We start from the raw sequence: 18,244 nt of genomic DNA, 5'->3' as shown, positions 1-18,244 counted from the left end.
ATGCTCAATCCAATAATGAGACCAATGATATAATTATTTTTATATAACCTTTAATTTTGAAGTTGCACAATGAAAAGTGTATTTTGAAAGTACGAGTGTGTATGTTTCATAGCAATTTAATACATGTTTTCATTTCTTTCACTACAAAATACATATATTTTGATGCTCTTGTCTTTATACAAGAGGTAAAAATATTTGACACATTTTCTATATATATAGTGGAAATTTAAGTTATACAATGAAGAGTCTATTTTCAAAAAATTACTGGATTTCTATTTATATAACATATCTTTAAAACTGTATATAGCATTGCAATATATTGATTTATTTCACTTCAAAACACATATGTTTTGAAGCTTTTATATTTATCCAAAAGGTAAAATGTTTTGGAACTTTTCCTCATATATAGTCGTGAAAATTTTAGATTTTTTGACATTTTCAATATCTTTTGTGTTATTTCCACATAAACAACCACTGGTTAATGAAAATTATAGCAATTGTAAAAAATTTTACATTGGTTCGAATGGTATAATACAATTTATAAATAATATATAAAAATTAATATAAAAGTTATTTTTTACATCATACAATGAAACGTGATTACAAAAATCAGTAGATATCTGTTTATGTGATTTAAGATTATACATTTTAAAGACCTTTAAACATCATGTTAGACAAAAAGGAAAACACATTAGAACCAAAATAAAACAACTATACTTGTTAGTCGGAAGATACTCTCAACTTGATCTAAAACATCATAAAGCCAGTTTGGACCTATGGGGTGCAAATATGGGGTTGCACTAAAAATTCAAATCAACTAGTCATCCAACGCTGTCAAAACAAGGTTCTTAGATTGATTACCAATGCCTATCGCTACGTAACCAACGAAGAACTGTGCACGATGACCGGGAAATCAAATGGATTTGCGAAGTTATCCAAGATATTGCCTTGAAACACGAAAGAAGATTACTAAATCATACCAACGTGGAAGCATTACAACTGCTGGACAGCGCGCAGTATGTCAGGAAATGGAAGCGAACCAAACCATAGGAACTTATATAAAGTATATACCTTTAGTGTAAAATAGCTTAAGTTATTATAATTTTATAATTGACGAATACATTTTGATGTATTTTCTGGCACTCGTCTTGCTTGTGAATTAATCCAAGTACAAATGAAATGTAGTAATAAATTAATTTATAATTAAGATTGTACTATGTTAAGCGCATTTAATAAAGATGTTATCAAAAAAAATCCTAAAATACATATAATTTGAGACTTTAATCTTTAGAAAGAAAAAAAAACAATGAAAAATTTACGGTTTGTAATATTTTGAATATATTTATATACATTCTTTTCCTTTACAGTTTTTTGAAATCCTTTATAGGTTATATATCTTGATAAAATCTGTATTTGGAATATGGTAAACATATAACGGATAAAACTGTAGTCCTAGTAGGTTTTGCAAATATTTAATTTTTTTCCAAGGTAATTGTTACTGTTTTCTCTAATGATAACTTATAACGTTTTTTATAGCGGCTATAAATATGTAGGTTAGTCAAACACGTGTTAATTAATGTTTTTTATATAATAATTAATTGGTATTTTCTTATACGTATATAATATTATTCAAAATATATGCAGCACATTGCGATTAATGTGTTTTCTGTTTTATTCTTCGAGCTTGTACGCAATACTATTTAACAGCTTGAGTATTTTATTGTGTTTAATGCGTTTATTTCCTAACTCTATGTTACCCACTGTTTTCTGCTGATGTTATAAACAAAATATTTAGTTAGAATTCGTTATGTAGTTCGCTGCGGCTCTTGCAGGAATGTTAATGTCCTGTTACGTAGTAGTTAATATTTATAGCTCGATATTTGCCAATTTGTTCGAAATAGTTGTTGCATTTAGTGCCATTAGACTACCGCATCGTGACAACAAAACAAATTGTGCTCCAGTTTCTATAATATGGTCTTACTCAACGATATATGCTCGGGAACTTGATTGGGCTTTGCTAAATCCTCTTAAAATTGTTAGAGAAGTAGTTTCAAAGAGTAAGAGAGTAGAGTGTAAAAGAGTAGAGAGTTGTTATCATTTTAAGACCTATAGACCCTTGAACAGTGATGATAGTTATTGAACTGGTTGCTTACACATTTCAAAAGAACGTGTTGGATATATTTTTACCCGAAAATATATATATATTTTATGATATTTATACATATTTTATGAGACCTAGTTGCTTGAAGTTGATTTTCGTTCAGAATTAACATAAACAACAAACAAACACTGCTGGTTTTGAGTGTTGTAAACACTCTGGATTCAGTTTCAGTGATAATTTCATGTAATATCAGAAGGAATATTGAGTTATTATTTTATATACGAATAAAAATACAATTATAAACACTCACTGTTATAAATTTTGTTGTTGGATTAGGCTAGATGACTAATTTTTAAAAAGTGCTTTATGAAAATTCCACGTATATATTTTACCCGGAATGAAAGTTAAAACACTCCATATTTGTGCGTGACTCAATCGTTTTGGTCGCTCCGAACGATTTGTATGGGTACACTTCTTATTTATACATTATTTAAGACATTTTGTGTTATAATTAGAAATATAAATGTGTATTTATGGTGTGAGGATTAACAATGTTATGTATCGGCAAAATCTTAAAAAAAATTGTGAATTTTCATTACAAGGCAGAAAAAGTTCCCCCCAAACGTTAATTACCGGACTTAACCCATAGATGGCGCTAGTTCAGCGCTTTTTCAGTTAGTACTAACCTTCAAAAGAAAGCTGTGAGAATTTCATGATATTCTACTCATAAGTTTATGAGTTATTGTGCTAAGAGTGACTTTACTTTTGTTATTTTCAAAACAATGAATCAAAAACAACTTTGTGATGGTGATGCAGAACTCAGTGGACGTCCAAATGAGGTGGTAACACCAGAAATCGTTTTAAATGATGGAAAAGTTTTATATTACGTGAGTATTTGTCTATGAGAATACTCTGTTCAAATTGGGTGCCGCATTTGCTCACTGCTGACCAAAAACAAAAACGTGTTGATCATTCTTGACAGTGTTTGGTCATATTTAAAGGTAAAAAACCGGAACTTTGTTCGATGTGTGACAATAGATGAAACATGGATCCATCACTTCAGTCCTGAATAAAAATGATCGTCATCTGAGTGGACATCAACTGATGACAGGCCTATTTTGAGGCCAAATATAAATCGTTCAACAAAAGTGGTATTGAGATGTTAGAGCGGCGCCGGAATGGTTGTGTGAATCTTGATGGAGATTACGTTGGTGAATAAAGACAATTTTGAACAAAAAAAAAATCGCGTTTTCTTTGTTACGCCCGGTATTTTTCAGTCCATATGTTATATGGTATAGTTTGAACATGGGTAATTTATTCACAGAAATAAGATTATTCTAATGTAAGTGTTTACTATTTTAAGTAACTTTAATTATACCCAAAGTATAATTAACGTAATATCGAAATAAGTAAGTGTTGATAACATTTGAGGTTAGGCCTCATTTGTTTTGTTTATATTAATTAATTATTTCTTAGCAAATAACATGGAAAATTATATTTGATATAATGTGATTTAGTCGTACAAGTATGTATGAATTCGATATATCATTACATAGTATAAAACAAAGTCGCCTTTTCTGTCCCTATATCCCTATGTGCGCTTAAATCTTTAAAACTACGCAACGGATTTTGATGCGGTTTTTTTCAATAGATAGAGTGATTCAAGAGGAAGGTTTATATGTATAATACATGCATAATATACTAAGGCAACATTGCTAATTTTAGAGGTTTCTAACGTGATGTCGTAAATTAACCTATTTTTTTAGGCTTATTTAGCAATTATCAAAAACGCTGCCTAACCCTACGAGTTAGATCAAATTAATGTACCACAGTATTGTACACCATAAAAAGGTCTACAAAAAAGTCCGCGATGGTATATGTTTATCTTTTAGGGATAACCCACATTAACCATTTTTATTGTTTACTTTTTACGTGAGAAAATGGCTTATTTACGAAGCTATTTTAAGCAATACGGCATTAATCCTTATCGAATTAAGTACCTTAAATACAGTGTGCAATTAATATAGATCAATATGGTTCCTTACAGCATGTAAATTAAACAAATATTTTCGGAGATATTACAAATTTAAAATTTGCGTTCAAAAATGTGTAATGTAATAAAAATTGTATGAATTTAGATATTCCAAAGATAGCAGGAAATCTTCATAGTAAGTATAGGGGAAGAGGAATTGTTTTACTCCAAATTTAATGCGTGCAGGCCAAGGGCAGTAATGAATGAACCAAAAATACTGGATCGATTTTAATCATGTTTTCATTGAGTGACATAGGCATATATATTTTATGCCCGTGCAAAGTCGGAGCGGGCCGCTATGTTTTTATATACAACGTTCATATTTTTTCTGTAGTGTATTTAATTTAGTATCAGCATTGCACCCGTGCGAAGCCGGGGCGGGTCGCTAGTATTTCTATAACATTTGAACGTCAACCAGACAGAAGGAAATATGCTTCTAACTGAACTCACTAAAAATTCCCTGTTTTTCATTGCTGTACGACCCTATATTCTATATAAATAGACCTAAATAGTATAAGTCCAAAATGTTGTCACTGAAGTTAACTAAAGTAAAAGAAACTAAGCTGAGATCTAGTTTAAGAATGCATAGGAGAATTTAATGAGAATGTTAAAGCATGTCTAAACACAGATTATTATATATTCGGTCATCGTGCCTATTAAAATAATTTCGAACCAAGAAAAACGTAACGGTTAAATATTATTAGTTGTGATGTATTAAAATTACCGAATTTACCACCGTTGCGGACTTGGGTGCAACACCAAAACACCTATTGTCCCATCGGTGATCGCTGCTTTCGTTTTCAACACCAATTCATCATCGCTGAAGTCACGATTCTCATTTCCATTTTAATGTCAGTGGGTGGACATCTTTATGCCGGGGCTTTCGTTTCGAATATGCCTTAACTGTTTCTCCCAATTAACAATGCTAAAGAGCGACCATATTGTTTCTGATTTAAGAATCCGGCTTCTACTAGGAACAATGCTCATTACGACTTGGCAGTACTTTTGTAGTGGTACGTGGATTTGAATAGGACTCCCGATAAGGATAACCGATTACACGTTTTGTATTTTACGTGATGACCTTCTTTCATACTTTGTGACGGTGGGTCATAACTAGAAAAGATATTTTTAATGAAATGGATCAAAAAGGACGCCATTTATGTGTTACGGTCATTGGAACTCGATCAAATCTAATATTTTTTGGATGATTCACATCATGATTCGCCAAGGAAGGATTATAGAGAGAAAAACTAATACCTATACACCAGTTTGGGTTTATTTACAAGCATTAAACAATTGACCAGGTGCATAGAATAACAAATGTATTTGAAAGAGCCTATGAATGTAAAAATGTACATTGTATTCTTAGATCTAGTAAGCCTTCGATAAGATATGGTATGGCAGCCTAGCTTAGTAGTTACAGAAAATGTTACCGAAGCACTGAACATACACTGAACTACTAAAATTGTACATTACAGCCCGAATCTTTAAAGTCAAACAAGAAGAAGCCTATGTTACAATAAAAGAAGCTAAAACAGGTGTGCCATAAGAAACTGTATTGAGACCAATTATTTAACTACTCTGCAAATGGGATATACTGTAAATGGAGAATATTACGTTGGTTACATTTGCTGAGTATATATGCTATATTATTTGAGACAGTAGCGAAAAAGCCACATCAAAATTACAGGCAAGTGATACAGTAGGAGGCAAAAGTCTAACTACCATTTTTATTGCCCATAACTTTGATCAAAGAAAAAAGTTTATTTGGTCCTTATATTTTTTTTCATTATGATTGAAAAATTATATCGACTAAATCATGACATCCAGCAACATCTGAGGCTGAATTTCTTCAATTTCGTGACAAATATTGTCTTGAAGATGTTGAATCATTTGGGGCTTATTCACATAAACTTTTGATTTTAAAAAACCCATAAGAAAAAGTCTGATGCTGTTAAATCCGGAGATCTGGCTGGCCATGTTACATCGCCACTTTGCGCAATTAGTTTTCGTGGAAAAAGTCACTCAATATTTGAACTGTTGAATGAGTTGTGTGTGTTGTGGCCCCATCTTGCTGAAACCATATGTCCTCTAGTCTTTGCTCCTCCATTTCAGGCACAAGAAAATTTCGAATCATGTCTTGATACCGTTCAGCAGTAACAGTAATTGCAAGACCTTCGCCATTTTCACAAAATATAAGGAACAATGATTTTTCGAGCATGAATACCACAACATACAATTGTTTTTAGTGGATGCAATGACGTTTCATGAATTACTTGAGGATTCTGTGTTCCCCAAAATCGACTGTTCTGTTTATTGCTGTGGCCGTGGAGAAGAAAATGTGCTTCATCGCTTATTATCACTATAGACGAGAAATCTTCAATTTCACCAGACAGCCTTAGTATTGCATTACTGTAATCCACTCGTTGATCAGGATTTCTCGGTACCAATTTTTGGATTAATTGAGTTTTGTACGGGATTATTTTCAAATCAGTTTTCAAAATTTGCCTTAAATTGCGTGCAGAAATGTGTAACTGGGAAAAATTATTACATAAGAGACTAAGATAAGACCGATGGGTCATCTTAGATATATACCTAGATTTAAATGATTGTAAATATAAATTGTAGGTTAGTCGGCAACGACTACTAATAATGTAATAAATAAATTTCAAAAAATTATCACCATATTTCAGCTAAAATATTTTGTTCCGAAATATTTAAATCACCTCTCTTCTGGTTTTAGGTGGTCACAGGAAATATGATTTTTTGATTATCATAATACAGAATAATATTGTTCGAATTTCCTGTCGTTTGTGTGATAAAATATTTTGTTTTAAAATATTTGGAGAAGTGTGCTTCAGATTTTTAAATGTATTTTGAAGCATTGACGTCTTATATCACAATGGAACTGAGTTGACTAAAGAAGTTGTAGTTTGTTGGTTATAATAATTCAGAATAATGTTTTTCGCATTTTGTTTCGTTTATTGTAGTAAAATATTTTTAAAAAGATATTTCGATAATCATTTAATTTATTTTGAAAGATAGATGTCCACACTTATATCACTATTCAACTTTAAGGACGAATGAGGATGGATTTTGTTGAATATTTACATATTTTACACTCGTTTGACCTTAATATAATTTACCTAAAAACAACTAGAACAATTGTGAACTAATTTTAAGTTATTTTTGTAACTTCAGACCTATAACATAAACTTTTGTCAACAGTACTTAATGTTGCTGCTGGTAAAGCCCCCATGCAGGTGTCCACTGAAGGTATGGGCATTCCACAGAAGGCCATCGATGCCAGCACCAGCGCCTTTTTCAACAGCGAGACTTGCACCTTAACCAAGGTCGAGAAAGCACCCTGGTGGTACGTCAACTTACTGGAACCCTACATGGTCCAGCTAGTACGACTGGATTTTGGTAAAGCTTGCTGTGGTAAGTCTCATTCAGTTTTATACATATATGTAAACAAATGCACGCCAAGGATTGTTTATTTGATCAGGTCGACCTGCTAACAGGAGAAAGTTCATTCACACATTGTTTTCTACATAATTAATTTCGTTACTCATTCGTTTTCGTGATGATATTTATATACAAAAATTAACATAATCTAAATATCTGTATCCTGAACAATATGAACAAATTTTACTGCATATGTGTATTTTGCAAATATGCGAACATAAGGTAACAATAAATTAACCGGTATTTGAACGGGATATTTCGTATGAAATCATAATAAAATATAATTAAATGCTGTTAGTTTTGACGTATAAGGAAAGTAATTTACAGTTTCATACTTTTGTTTCATGAGTTATTGATTAATATCGTGTTAATTACTCACAGTTTAAGAGAAAACGAGATCTATGTTGTGTAGGAAAAATACCTTGCATACTGATATTTTATCACATCAAAATGACAAAGATGGTTGTACTGAAGACCTTGAGGTACAAGATGCTAACTAATTTTGATTGATACAGGCAAAAACATTGATGTACCTTAATTCATGACGTAGCTCTTGAGCTAAATAATATTTGAATAATGAAAATACGGCTAAGTGTTTTGGTATGTTAGAAAGTACAGTTATTAGGTCACATTATAAATTTAAATCATCATCATCAGAGTCATCAGACACTGATTTTGAAAAAGGCCTGCTCTCTCATTATTTAAATTAAAGGGAAATTTACCAGTGTATATAGAAGTAATATTAAGGGTTTTAACTATATATGTATGTCAAAGTACTGCCATCAGAAAATGAACAGAGATGTTGGTTTTGCCATTAAAAAGTGGAGATAGCCTATCAACTACATGTTTCCAAATAACCGAGAAAATACATCGAAATATTAATGGACTAACACATGGACGGAAAAGTCCCGGGCCTAACACATAAATGGCGTACCTGTTAAAATTCCATGATATTCTACTCATAAGTTTGTGAGTTATTATGCTAAGAGTGACGCTACTTTTGTTATTTTCAAAACAATTGATCAAAAACAATACTGCTTCTTGATAGGAAAAAACAATGGTTCAAGCGAAGCAATGGCTTGAAATGTGTTATAAGGACTCCTCTCCATCAGAAACAACAATAAGGCGTTGGTTGCTGACTTCAAACGTGGTCGCAGAGACACCGATGATGCAGATAGGATAAAAAATCCACAAAATCGTTTTGAATGTTCGAAAAGTGAAGTTGCGTGAATCAGCTGATATCGTAAAGATATCAAAACAACCTGTTGGCTGTATATTGCATGAGCATTTGGCGGTGAGAAAGATCTATTCTGAGCAGTGTTTGAGATATGTGACAACGGATGAAACCTGCCCAAAGTGCCCGAAAGCACAACAATCGTCTGGGTACAACAATCGTAACAATGGCCTGGGTATTTTGGGATATCCATGGCGTAATATTCATCGACTATCTTGAGAAGGGAAATATCATCAACAGTGAATATTATAATGCATTATTGGAGTGTTTGAACGCCGAAATTGCAAAGAAACGGCTGCATATGGCAAAGAAAAAAATATTGTTTCATCAAGACAACGCACCGTGTCACGAGTCAATCAAAACAATGACCGTATTCACCATATTTGCCTCCCAGACATTACTGGCTGTTTGCAGACCTCAAAAAAATGGTAACAAATTTCGCTCGATTGAAGAGGTTATCGCTGAAACTGACGCCTGTTTTGAGGTAAAAGATAAATCGTTCTACAAAAGTGGTATTGAAATATTGGCGCAGGAATGATTGTACGACTCTTGATGGAGATTACGTTGCTGAATGATTGAATAATGCACAATCCTAATATACACTAAAATTAAAATCGGAATACATCAATAGCTTTTCCTGCATTCAGTAAATATTAATGAAGTGTTTCTTTTTGCAGGAGCAAATAAACCAGCTACAATTGTCGTTAGAGTTGGTAACAATCGCCCGGATTTGGGTACCAATCCCATTTGCAACCGATTCGTCGGGTTCTTGGAGGAGGGCCAACCGTTGTTCCTACCTTGCAATCCTCCAATGCCCGGCGCCTTTGTCAGCGTCCACCTGGAGGTGACCAGCCCCACCCAGCTCTCCATCTGTGAGGCGTTTGTTTACACCGATCAAGCTCTACCTATTGAAAGGTACCGGAACCGTCGTGATATATTCGTTTTTGAGTATATACCATTGTCTTGTTGAACAGATGTCCTCAATTTCGGGACCAGCCGCCGGGTAATACAGCGACGTACAACGGGAAATGCTACGTCTTCTACAACAGGCAACCCACGAAGTTCCGGGAGGCGTTGCATTTCTGCAGGAGTCGCGGCGGTACTCTGGTCGATGAGAGCAACCCAGCCCTTCAAGGTAAAGACCTCGTACTATTTTACAACGATTTTATTTTAATTAATAATCTCACGGACAGGGTTCATCAGCTGGGAGTTGTGGAGAAGACATCGGAGTGATTCCCAAGGTCAGTACTGGATGGGAGCGGTTAGGGATAAACAAAACGGTGAGTACCACTCAAAATGTATCAATTTCGCATGGTTTATCGTGTACTCCTCCAGGTGGTTGGCAATGGTTGAAGGGTGACGAAGTGACGGTGTCCTTCTGGAATCTTCCGGTGGGTAACGGAGATTGTGCTCGATACGATGGTACCAAGGGATGGTTATGGTCAGACACCGACTGCAACATGAATCTAAACTATATTTGTCAACATCGTGAGTACTTTCGTTAAAATGGTGTCACAAAGACAACTCACCGATAATTTCCAGAACCCAAGGCCTGCGGTAGACCAGAACAACCGCCAAATTCCACTATGGTAGCTCCCAATTTCAATGTTGGGTCAACGGTGGAATATGCCTGCGACGAGGGTCATCTGCTAGTCGGTCCTCAGACCAGAACGTGCTTGGAAACAGGGTTTTACAACGAGTTTCCGCCAGTGTGTAAAAGTAAGTTGTTATTTTAGTAACATAGATGGTACTAGGAAGGATTTTCGAATATTTCTTCAACTTTTATTATTTGTATTACTCACTAGCTGACCCGGCAGATTTCATACTGCCTCAATCGATAAATAAAAGATCTAATAATCCGTAATTGTTAAAAAAATAAAATAAAAAAAGCTCGGTATGAATGAATTTTTATTATTATTTTCGATTAATTACACGTGATGTTTCATACTTAAAAAACAGAGTTTTCCTGAAATACTGACTATTTATAAGGTTTCCATTAGATATTTACAGACACACACAGTTATGATAAAGTTTGTTAATCAATTTAAAGCTTTCTAATAAACTACATTCTTTGTTTTGTTTTGTGGTGCGTAAATAAGCAAAGATGACGGTTTTCCGACGCGTGAACACGCGACGTATAATTGTCCATGCGCCAAACAGGGGAACTCCAAGTGGATTGCGCAAACTTCCAACGACTGGCCTTGAGATGTATTTATGGTCATCGCAAAGGCCAGACGTACAGGAAATTGTAAACGTTTAAAATCGAATGATAAATCCGTTGGAATCATCGGTTTACGCGGGATCAAGATATCCTCTGCTTTGTATTTTCCCCTTATGATTGTTGCCTCAATGACGTTATTCATCATCTTTTTCACAGCCAGTCTTGTTCCAATGCACAGTTGAGTTGAGGTGTCTTTCGTGGATCGCAAATGAAAAGATACGCCAAATTACTTCGTTGCTACTTACATAGCGACCCATCTGGTACCGTGATTTGTATTGGTTACAGCAAAGACGGCCATATCGCTACCTTTGTTAACATATTTACATATGTACTTTATGAACTTCGCAGAGTTACAATATTGCACATTGATATGAGTCTCAAAAGCTTTGGATAATATTGGCGAGTATGGCACGATCCAACCATTGTCTACATCAACATTTTGTCCTTCTACCTTCACAACTACCGATCGCCCATTGTCCGCAACTGATCGCCGACGATACAATGGGTATCCATCATTTCCCGTTATGGTTTCAGCAATCAGGTCTCTTGGATATCGCTTGGAACACTTGCCGTCAACCATACAGAGTGAATTGTAGTTGAAAACACCGCAAGGTCCATGTATCATGTGTTTGGTAACAATGCATGCAATTTTGGGTCAACTGTGGGAAAGTAGGCATGAAATTGTCCTGTATATTGTGGCGCCAAATGATGTCATCTGGAAACTGCTGTTGTATTTCTGAACGTTGGCCAAGAAGTGCTTAGAATCATTTCCAATCCCAGAAACTCAAGAGAGTAAGGGATCTGGTGGTGGGAGCAATTATGGCAATTTTGCTTTGTCTCCAGCACAACATAATCCACTAGATTCACCACTGTATTTTAACGCCTTGCAATATTTAGAAATTATTGTAATTTCCTCAATTGTTACAGATTTGTCGGCATAATAATCTATTGTCGCATCATAGTGGAATGCAGCACGTTCCAGGATCACAGGAGCACTGTGTCTGCGGAATCGCTCAATTTCATTATGTCGTGCTCGCTGTTGTTGTGTTTGATGTGCAGGAACTCGTTGCATTCTAAGCCTACTACTTCTACTTCATTATCACTCTCTAAAGCACGCAATTCTGACATAGCAAAACGATTATTTCCTTGATCTGTTTCTCAGTGTGATGACCTAAGTCAGGTCGTCTTTTCCTCGGCATCGTAAATTGTAATTAATCAAAGTGAGGAAAGTTATCGAGCTCTTAGCAGTAAAGCGCCGAACGGGCGAAGGCTTCCTGGTTCTTATTGTCAGTCTCCAATTTTGTCAATTTTTAAGGCTATTTGTGAATGTCACAAGCCAACTTTTTAACAATCTTCACTGTTTTAGTTTAAACATAAATACAGCATAGAAAAGAAAGCAATATATGCATAATTAGATCATTAATGACATATTAAATCTTTAAAGAAATAATTGTCTTTTAGGAATACAATGTGGTTATCCCGCCGATATAGCCAACGGAGAGTACACTCTAGTTAATGATTCTGTGGGATATTTGAGCAGGGTTATTTATTCCTGCTACGAAGGATACGAGATGATCGGTAGGGCCCAGTTAGCTTGCGATATCGATGAAAGGTGGAACGGTCCCCCACCTCGCTGTGAACGTACGTACTTCAATATATTTCGATGTTAAAGTAGTACCGTTGGTAGATACAGTTTCTTAATTGGGTTTCTATTAATTTTCAGCTGTACAATGCGAGTATCCCTTTGAAGTGGAGAACGGATTTATCGACGTACCCAACAACGATACTTCTTACGGATCTGTCATCAGCTACGATTGCTCGCCTGGGTACCGACTGTTGGGACCCAATAAGTTGACCTGCATGGCTAATGGACAGTATGATTCCGTACCACCGGTGTGCGAGGAAGATCCCGCTCTGACCTCAACCACGCAGGAGATCATCAAGATCACCAAACCGTCCAGTACCACCACCACAACCACCACCACCACGACGACATCCACGACAGCAAGGACAAGAAGCCGAACGCCAAAACCACCACCGACCACCATTAAAGCAGTCAACGACGTCATCAGACTGACGTCAAGAACCAGGAAGCCTTCGCCGACTAGTTCCACGGGTGGTACCACAGAGAGACCTCTGATTGTCCTGGCGGATCACCCGCAAGACAATGAAATAGCAGGTCAGTTATCAGCTTATTCCTCGGTGATGATAATGGAGTCATGTAAACCCTTGATGGTCAACAGGTAGCTCGAACATTCAGCATGGTGAGGTGCCTAACGTGAACGTACCGCTCCCGGTGGATGGAGATAGACGGGAACCGTTTGGTGCCAGGCTCAACATAGGAGCTATCATAGCTCTGTGTGCTTTCGGAGCTTTCATATTCTTGGCTGCTGTTATAACGACTGTGGTGATCTTAGTGAGAAGGTAATAGATATATTTCGGTTGTTATATGAAACGACGAAAAAAGTAATGTAGAAAAAGTATCAATTCTACGTAATTTACGATATACATGCTTTTATATTATTATGAGTTAATTTTTACAGATTTATCAGTAAATTTATTTGACATAAAAAATAAACAATAATATTTAACATTTTATCCCTTGTTTTCTATAACTTTGCGCCTTTTTTCCTCAGCAGGAATATTTGATTTTTAAGGAATTGTGAAAAATATACAATAATTTGGACTTATTTATCATACGGTTCTACAGTCACAAAAGAAAGAAAGGCCGTAAAAGAGTAAAATCTCTTTTCCTGAAGCATTCCTTTGAAAGCTACAAACAAAAAGCAGCGTAAAGCTTGTGTTAATTGAAATAAATGCTGTTCGGACAGGGACAAGTTTTCAGGGAATTCTTTAAGGAATTTCTTATTTTAAATACAAAATGGTCTTTTGCGTTATGGGAGTAAACTAATATCTTGGGAGTGTTGCCTTGCAATTTCTTCTTCTTTATAGGCAAGAGTACTGATCAGTATATGGGACTCAATTTTCAATGCGTCTTTTTCATTGAGTCTTTATCCATCAGAAGTTATAATATATCTGCATATGCATTGTTTTAAGCCCTTTAATTCAGTTGGTGGCTAAGTTTATACGTTTTGAAATTCACAACGGCTACTTTTGAATAATTTTTCCTTATAAAAACACATATGCAATACAGTCCTAACTGTTGTTTATAATATGCTACTCACCATTTATTTTGACTTCTGATTCTTTAAAAACATCAAAATTTCGAAAATAATTATTTTAGATATATTATAATATATATTTTAGATTAGAGAAAAATATATTTTAGATATATTTTCAGACTGGAAGAAGAAATCTGCAAAAATTAAATCTCATTCTCAACTGTTGAAACTGTTGAAGTAGAACTGCTTTTAGTCATAATTGGTATATGTTTAGAGTTTATTATGTGCATTGATACTTACATACATTATTTAAAACATCACCGCCCATTTATCAGTGTCCCATATAGTGGAGATTGTCTGCAAAGAGGTATGACCAAGAAGTACGAAGTTGTCCACATTTTATCCACCGAACACTGATGATAACCTCGAAAACGTACTCCTTGGTGGTACCTCAATGAACACCCGTCGATGTATCGTGGTTCTTGCGAACCGAAGACGCAGGGACTGACCTCCTTGAATGATTTGTTTTTCTGCAGTGCGGGTGAACCGACACGTTCATCGCATCGACTCCCATCGCCCTCGAATATGCCGTCGCGTTGGTACACGTTGCTGGCCCTGCCCTTCCCCGATCAGCAGGTCGGCAGACGCGAGTTTTGTCGAAGCTATCGATCTCATCGTGCTGGGTATTTCAGTAATGCCATGTGAACGTAGTGCCATTCTTTCGTCTACGTAAGATATCTTGATGCGTCTGCAGCCGTCTTTACAATATAACCAAAAACCTCGAAAAATAACCTTGATTCTGTTCTCTGCCCCTCCAGTCTTCTACGCTCTTTCTTCTTCTATATTCTTTCTGAGTCTCTACCCCTTATTTCTCACACACTGAGACACCTTTCTTAGTTTCCTATCCACGTATGGTACCACATTACCATTTTACTTGCTCCAGGTTCAATTTCCTTTATATCAATTGAAATAACAAAAATTGGTATATAGTTTTAGTGTAATCTGGTTATTTTTTGATCCGGACGACCAACACTGCTGTACCGTGCTTTATAAATGTTGCTTGCAATGTTTAATTGTTCACTAAAGCCTAATATTGTCCAGAATCCTCGGATAAACATATTGGATATCGAATGTATCGAAAGTCACCCCTAAGATATTGTAAACCCGGCTGAAAGAACTCAAGACTTCCCCTGGTTGGTTTTCTACAAGTACACCCGCACTGCATGACCTCTGAATGGTGTTTGTCTGCTTCTAGCACCGCGTTTCAGCACTCTAGCGGACCTGGATCGGGATAATAATACGGTCTCTCATTTCATAACAGCACCTGCATGAATACTGATAACAATGCGAGGGTAAAGGGGGGATTTGGGGTTTTAGGAAGATCGCTTGATGAGTGAACGCTGCTCGATACCTTAGTATGTCGAATGATGGTGTTATCGAGACCTTTAAACGTATATCTGTTGGTTTATTTTTGAAATCTGTGTTGGTTTGACGCTAGTAATTTAATTTTTTGGAAAATACTTGAAAAATATTGTTTCAAAAGTGGGTGTTTTTGGAACAAAACTCATCGTTATCTTGGATATTGTGTTAAAAAATAGAGCTGTTATATATGGGGTACAGATACTCCCATATAATGATAAAAAAGTCATAAAAAATCCTCTAAAACCTCTATTTTGGTGTGGGTTGTGACAAGTATCTTTTTATTGTTGCTATTGGACTTTATTTACAACAAGATGGTGTAGTGTACTAAACCACTTGCAAAACAATGTGACTAATATATGCGATATGAAGAATAAAGACTCATCAACCATTGTTGGACGTAGAACCAACGTATTTTTCTTGTTTTCTATTCTGCTCTTGACTGTATACACTGATAATCATTTTCGACAATTTTGGAAGCTGCTCCAATTATCAAGCTTCAAACAAGCAACCTCCTTCAGCAAGGTTGCCATGAGTGACCATTGGGTATATTGATCTCATTCCGAAGTATCCATGTCTCATCTAAATATACAAATTAAAATAATAAGTCTTTCTTGACTTTATTATATACTTTCAAAAATTGATTATTTTAAAAACAATATCTGGAAGCTTCATTAAACCTCTTCGTAAGTTGATAACCAGTTGATAACCCGTAGGGTAATATTTTGAAGAATTTTGCAGACGTTCGAACATATCAGACAGCATTGTGTATATTTTTAACTACAATAAAATGAGAACGAAAATATTGATAGTGATTCTAAACGAATTTATAAATTGCGGCAGGCAACACATTAAACACCTTGATGATGCAAGTTCACTATTATTTCGAATAGACTACATAGACGTGATCAAAAATAAACCAACACAATACCAACGTATATTGATTATCCAATGTGGTATGATCAACGCTCACAGTCATCATCCAAAATAGTCATGGTCAATACCAACTATGGTAACCAATGTTTCTTGTATTATTTAGGAACCGCAGTGCCAAACACTACCGCCACAGGGCCTCACCAGATTGCAACACCGTCGCCTCCTTCGACTCCTCCAGTTCCGGATCAAGAAACGGTGGTTTGAACCGTTATTACCGTCAAGCGTGGCAGAACCTGCACGAATCCGCCGGTACCAAAGCTGCTGCAGCCGCGGCTGCTGCCGTGGCATCCGCTCAGTCCTCACCGAACAACCACTCACCCCTCAGGCGCAAGGAGACCATGGACGAACCGATCCGAGGTCGAGAAGCAGTCGAACGTCAACGCGACGGGTCAGAAATGGTCGTGAATGATACTTACGGCGCCAAGGGAGCCGAGAGGAAGCGGCACCATCACCATCACCACCACCACAAGGAGGGCAGGGAGTGGAACGCCAACCGACAACCGCCCGGTGCTCACAAGCGCTATTGACAGCCGTGCATGATCATCACAGTACAATTCAAGGATCAGTAGTAGTGTATTGGGACATATTATTTATATTTATTTAAACAGACACTTCTTCGGTATGGAGCTGTACCCGTTTTCCCTCAAATCACGCGTCGTTTCTTACCCTGAATCAAGTCGATTGGTCATCGTGCGGAGTACAGATATTCACTCTTACCAAAACGATAGAGAAAGATCCGTCAAGGTCATCTCGCCGACTGATTATCTCTCTCCAATGATTATATTGGTACCTCCACTGTCTAGTTAATTTTCCTCTCAGTGCCAATTACGACCACTTCTATGGGAAGCGCCGAGGAAAAAATTGTGACACTTTAACGCGAGAAACCGATAAAATAATGAAAAAAACACTCGCGCGAGGTTCCTCCGCCATTTTTTCGTCGTTTTGTCCCAACCAAGGAAAAACTGTCGCAACTTTTTCCCGGCCTGTGAATTACGTTTCTATTATTTCGGACTAGAATTATTTTGTTATATAACAACCCAAACAACCCCGTTTCCCCCTCATTTATACATATATAGATATATTTTTGTTATATGTTTCGAAAACACACTTTTGTAATATATTTTTCAAGAATATTGTTAAGAGATATTGTGGTTTTATTTTCCATGTCCTGTTATATCCTGCAGTATATTTTTGATTTTTATTTGGAATTGATTGATTTTAATTTGATTTCAAGTTGTTAAATTATTTTTATGGCCCTCGAGATTTTTTTTAAGAAATAATCAACTGTATGCTGATTTTTGTTATTTGTTATAATTTATTGTTAAATAAGAAATACTGTCTAAATATGTCGGTTTTATCAAAAAAGCTTAGATATCTATAATGATATCTGATATTATTTTGAACAAAAATGAAAAAATTTATTGGATCCTCCACCATTTTATATAAAAAAACCTGCCCAACTCAGAAAATCACTATCTAGATTTGTGTCTTTTACTATAATAATGTAGTTTATTAATTTATTAATTTTTTTTTTACTCAAAGGAAAAAAACATAATAAATTATTTTATATTAAAAAAGTTCAGGCTTCTCCACCAGTTTTTTATCGTTTTGTGTAACAATCCCTGAAAATATCTGTTTAAATTTGTGACTTGTCACTAAAATAAGGTAATTAGAGAGTAAGAATTTAACTATAATATAATAATAATATGCG

At 35.6% G+C, this 18,244-nt stretch overlaps 1 protein-coding gene across 2 annotated transcripts in view; it reads left to right on the top strand.

Moving 5' to 3' along the window:
• Positions 1-17,675, top strand: part of LOC143204348 (uncharacterized) — a 40,296-nt gene extending 22,621 nt beyond the window's left edge. The window contains exons 3-13 of one of the 2 annotated variants that reach the window (XM_076416931.1): positions 7,362-7,574; positions 9,513-9,750; positions 9,810-9,970; positions 10,029-10,115; positions 10,171-10,323; positions 10,378-10,554; positions 12,518-12,697; positions 12,780-13,235; positions 13,300-13,480; positions 14,715-14,907; positions 16,637-16,773. In XM_076416931.1, the coding sequence (XP_076273046.1) occupies positions 7,362-7,574; positions 9,513-9,750; positions 9,810-9,970; positions 10,029-10,115; positions 10,171-10,323; positions 10,378-10,554; positions 12,518-12,697; positions 12,780-13,235; positions 13,300-13,480; positions 14,715-14,883 (2,015 nt within the window). In that variant the 3' untranslated portion in view covers positions 14,884-14,907; positions 16,637-16,773. Of the gene's footprint in view, positions 1-7,361; positions 7,575-9,512; positions 9,751-9,809; positions 9,971-10,028; positions 10,116-10,170; positions 10,324-10,377; positions 10,555-12,517; positions 12,698-12,779; positions 13,236-13,299; positions 13,481-14,714; positions 14,908-16,636 lie in introns of both variants that reach the window. The other variant, XM_076416930.1, reaches the window with a different exon arrangement.
• The last annotated feature ends 569 nt before the right edge of the window (positions 17,676-18,244 follow it).

Source organism: Rhynchophorus ferrugineus, unplaced genomic scaffold (genome assembly GCF_030347505.1).
Source record: "Rhynchophorus ferrugineus isolate W39M unplaced genomic scaffold, kcgeb_rfMv2 rfM10, whole genome shotgun sequence".
NCBI classification, from domain to species: Eukaryota; Metazoa; Arthropoda; class Insecta; order Coleoptera; family Curculionidae; genus Rhynchophorus; species Rhynchophorus ferrugineus.
This window is presented reverse-complemented; position numbering and strand designations above follow the sequence as displayed.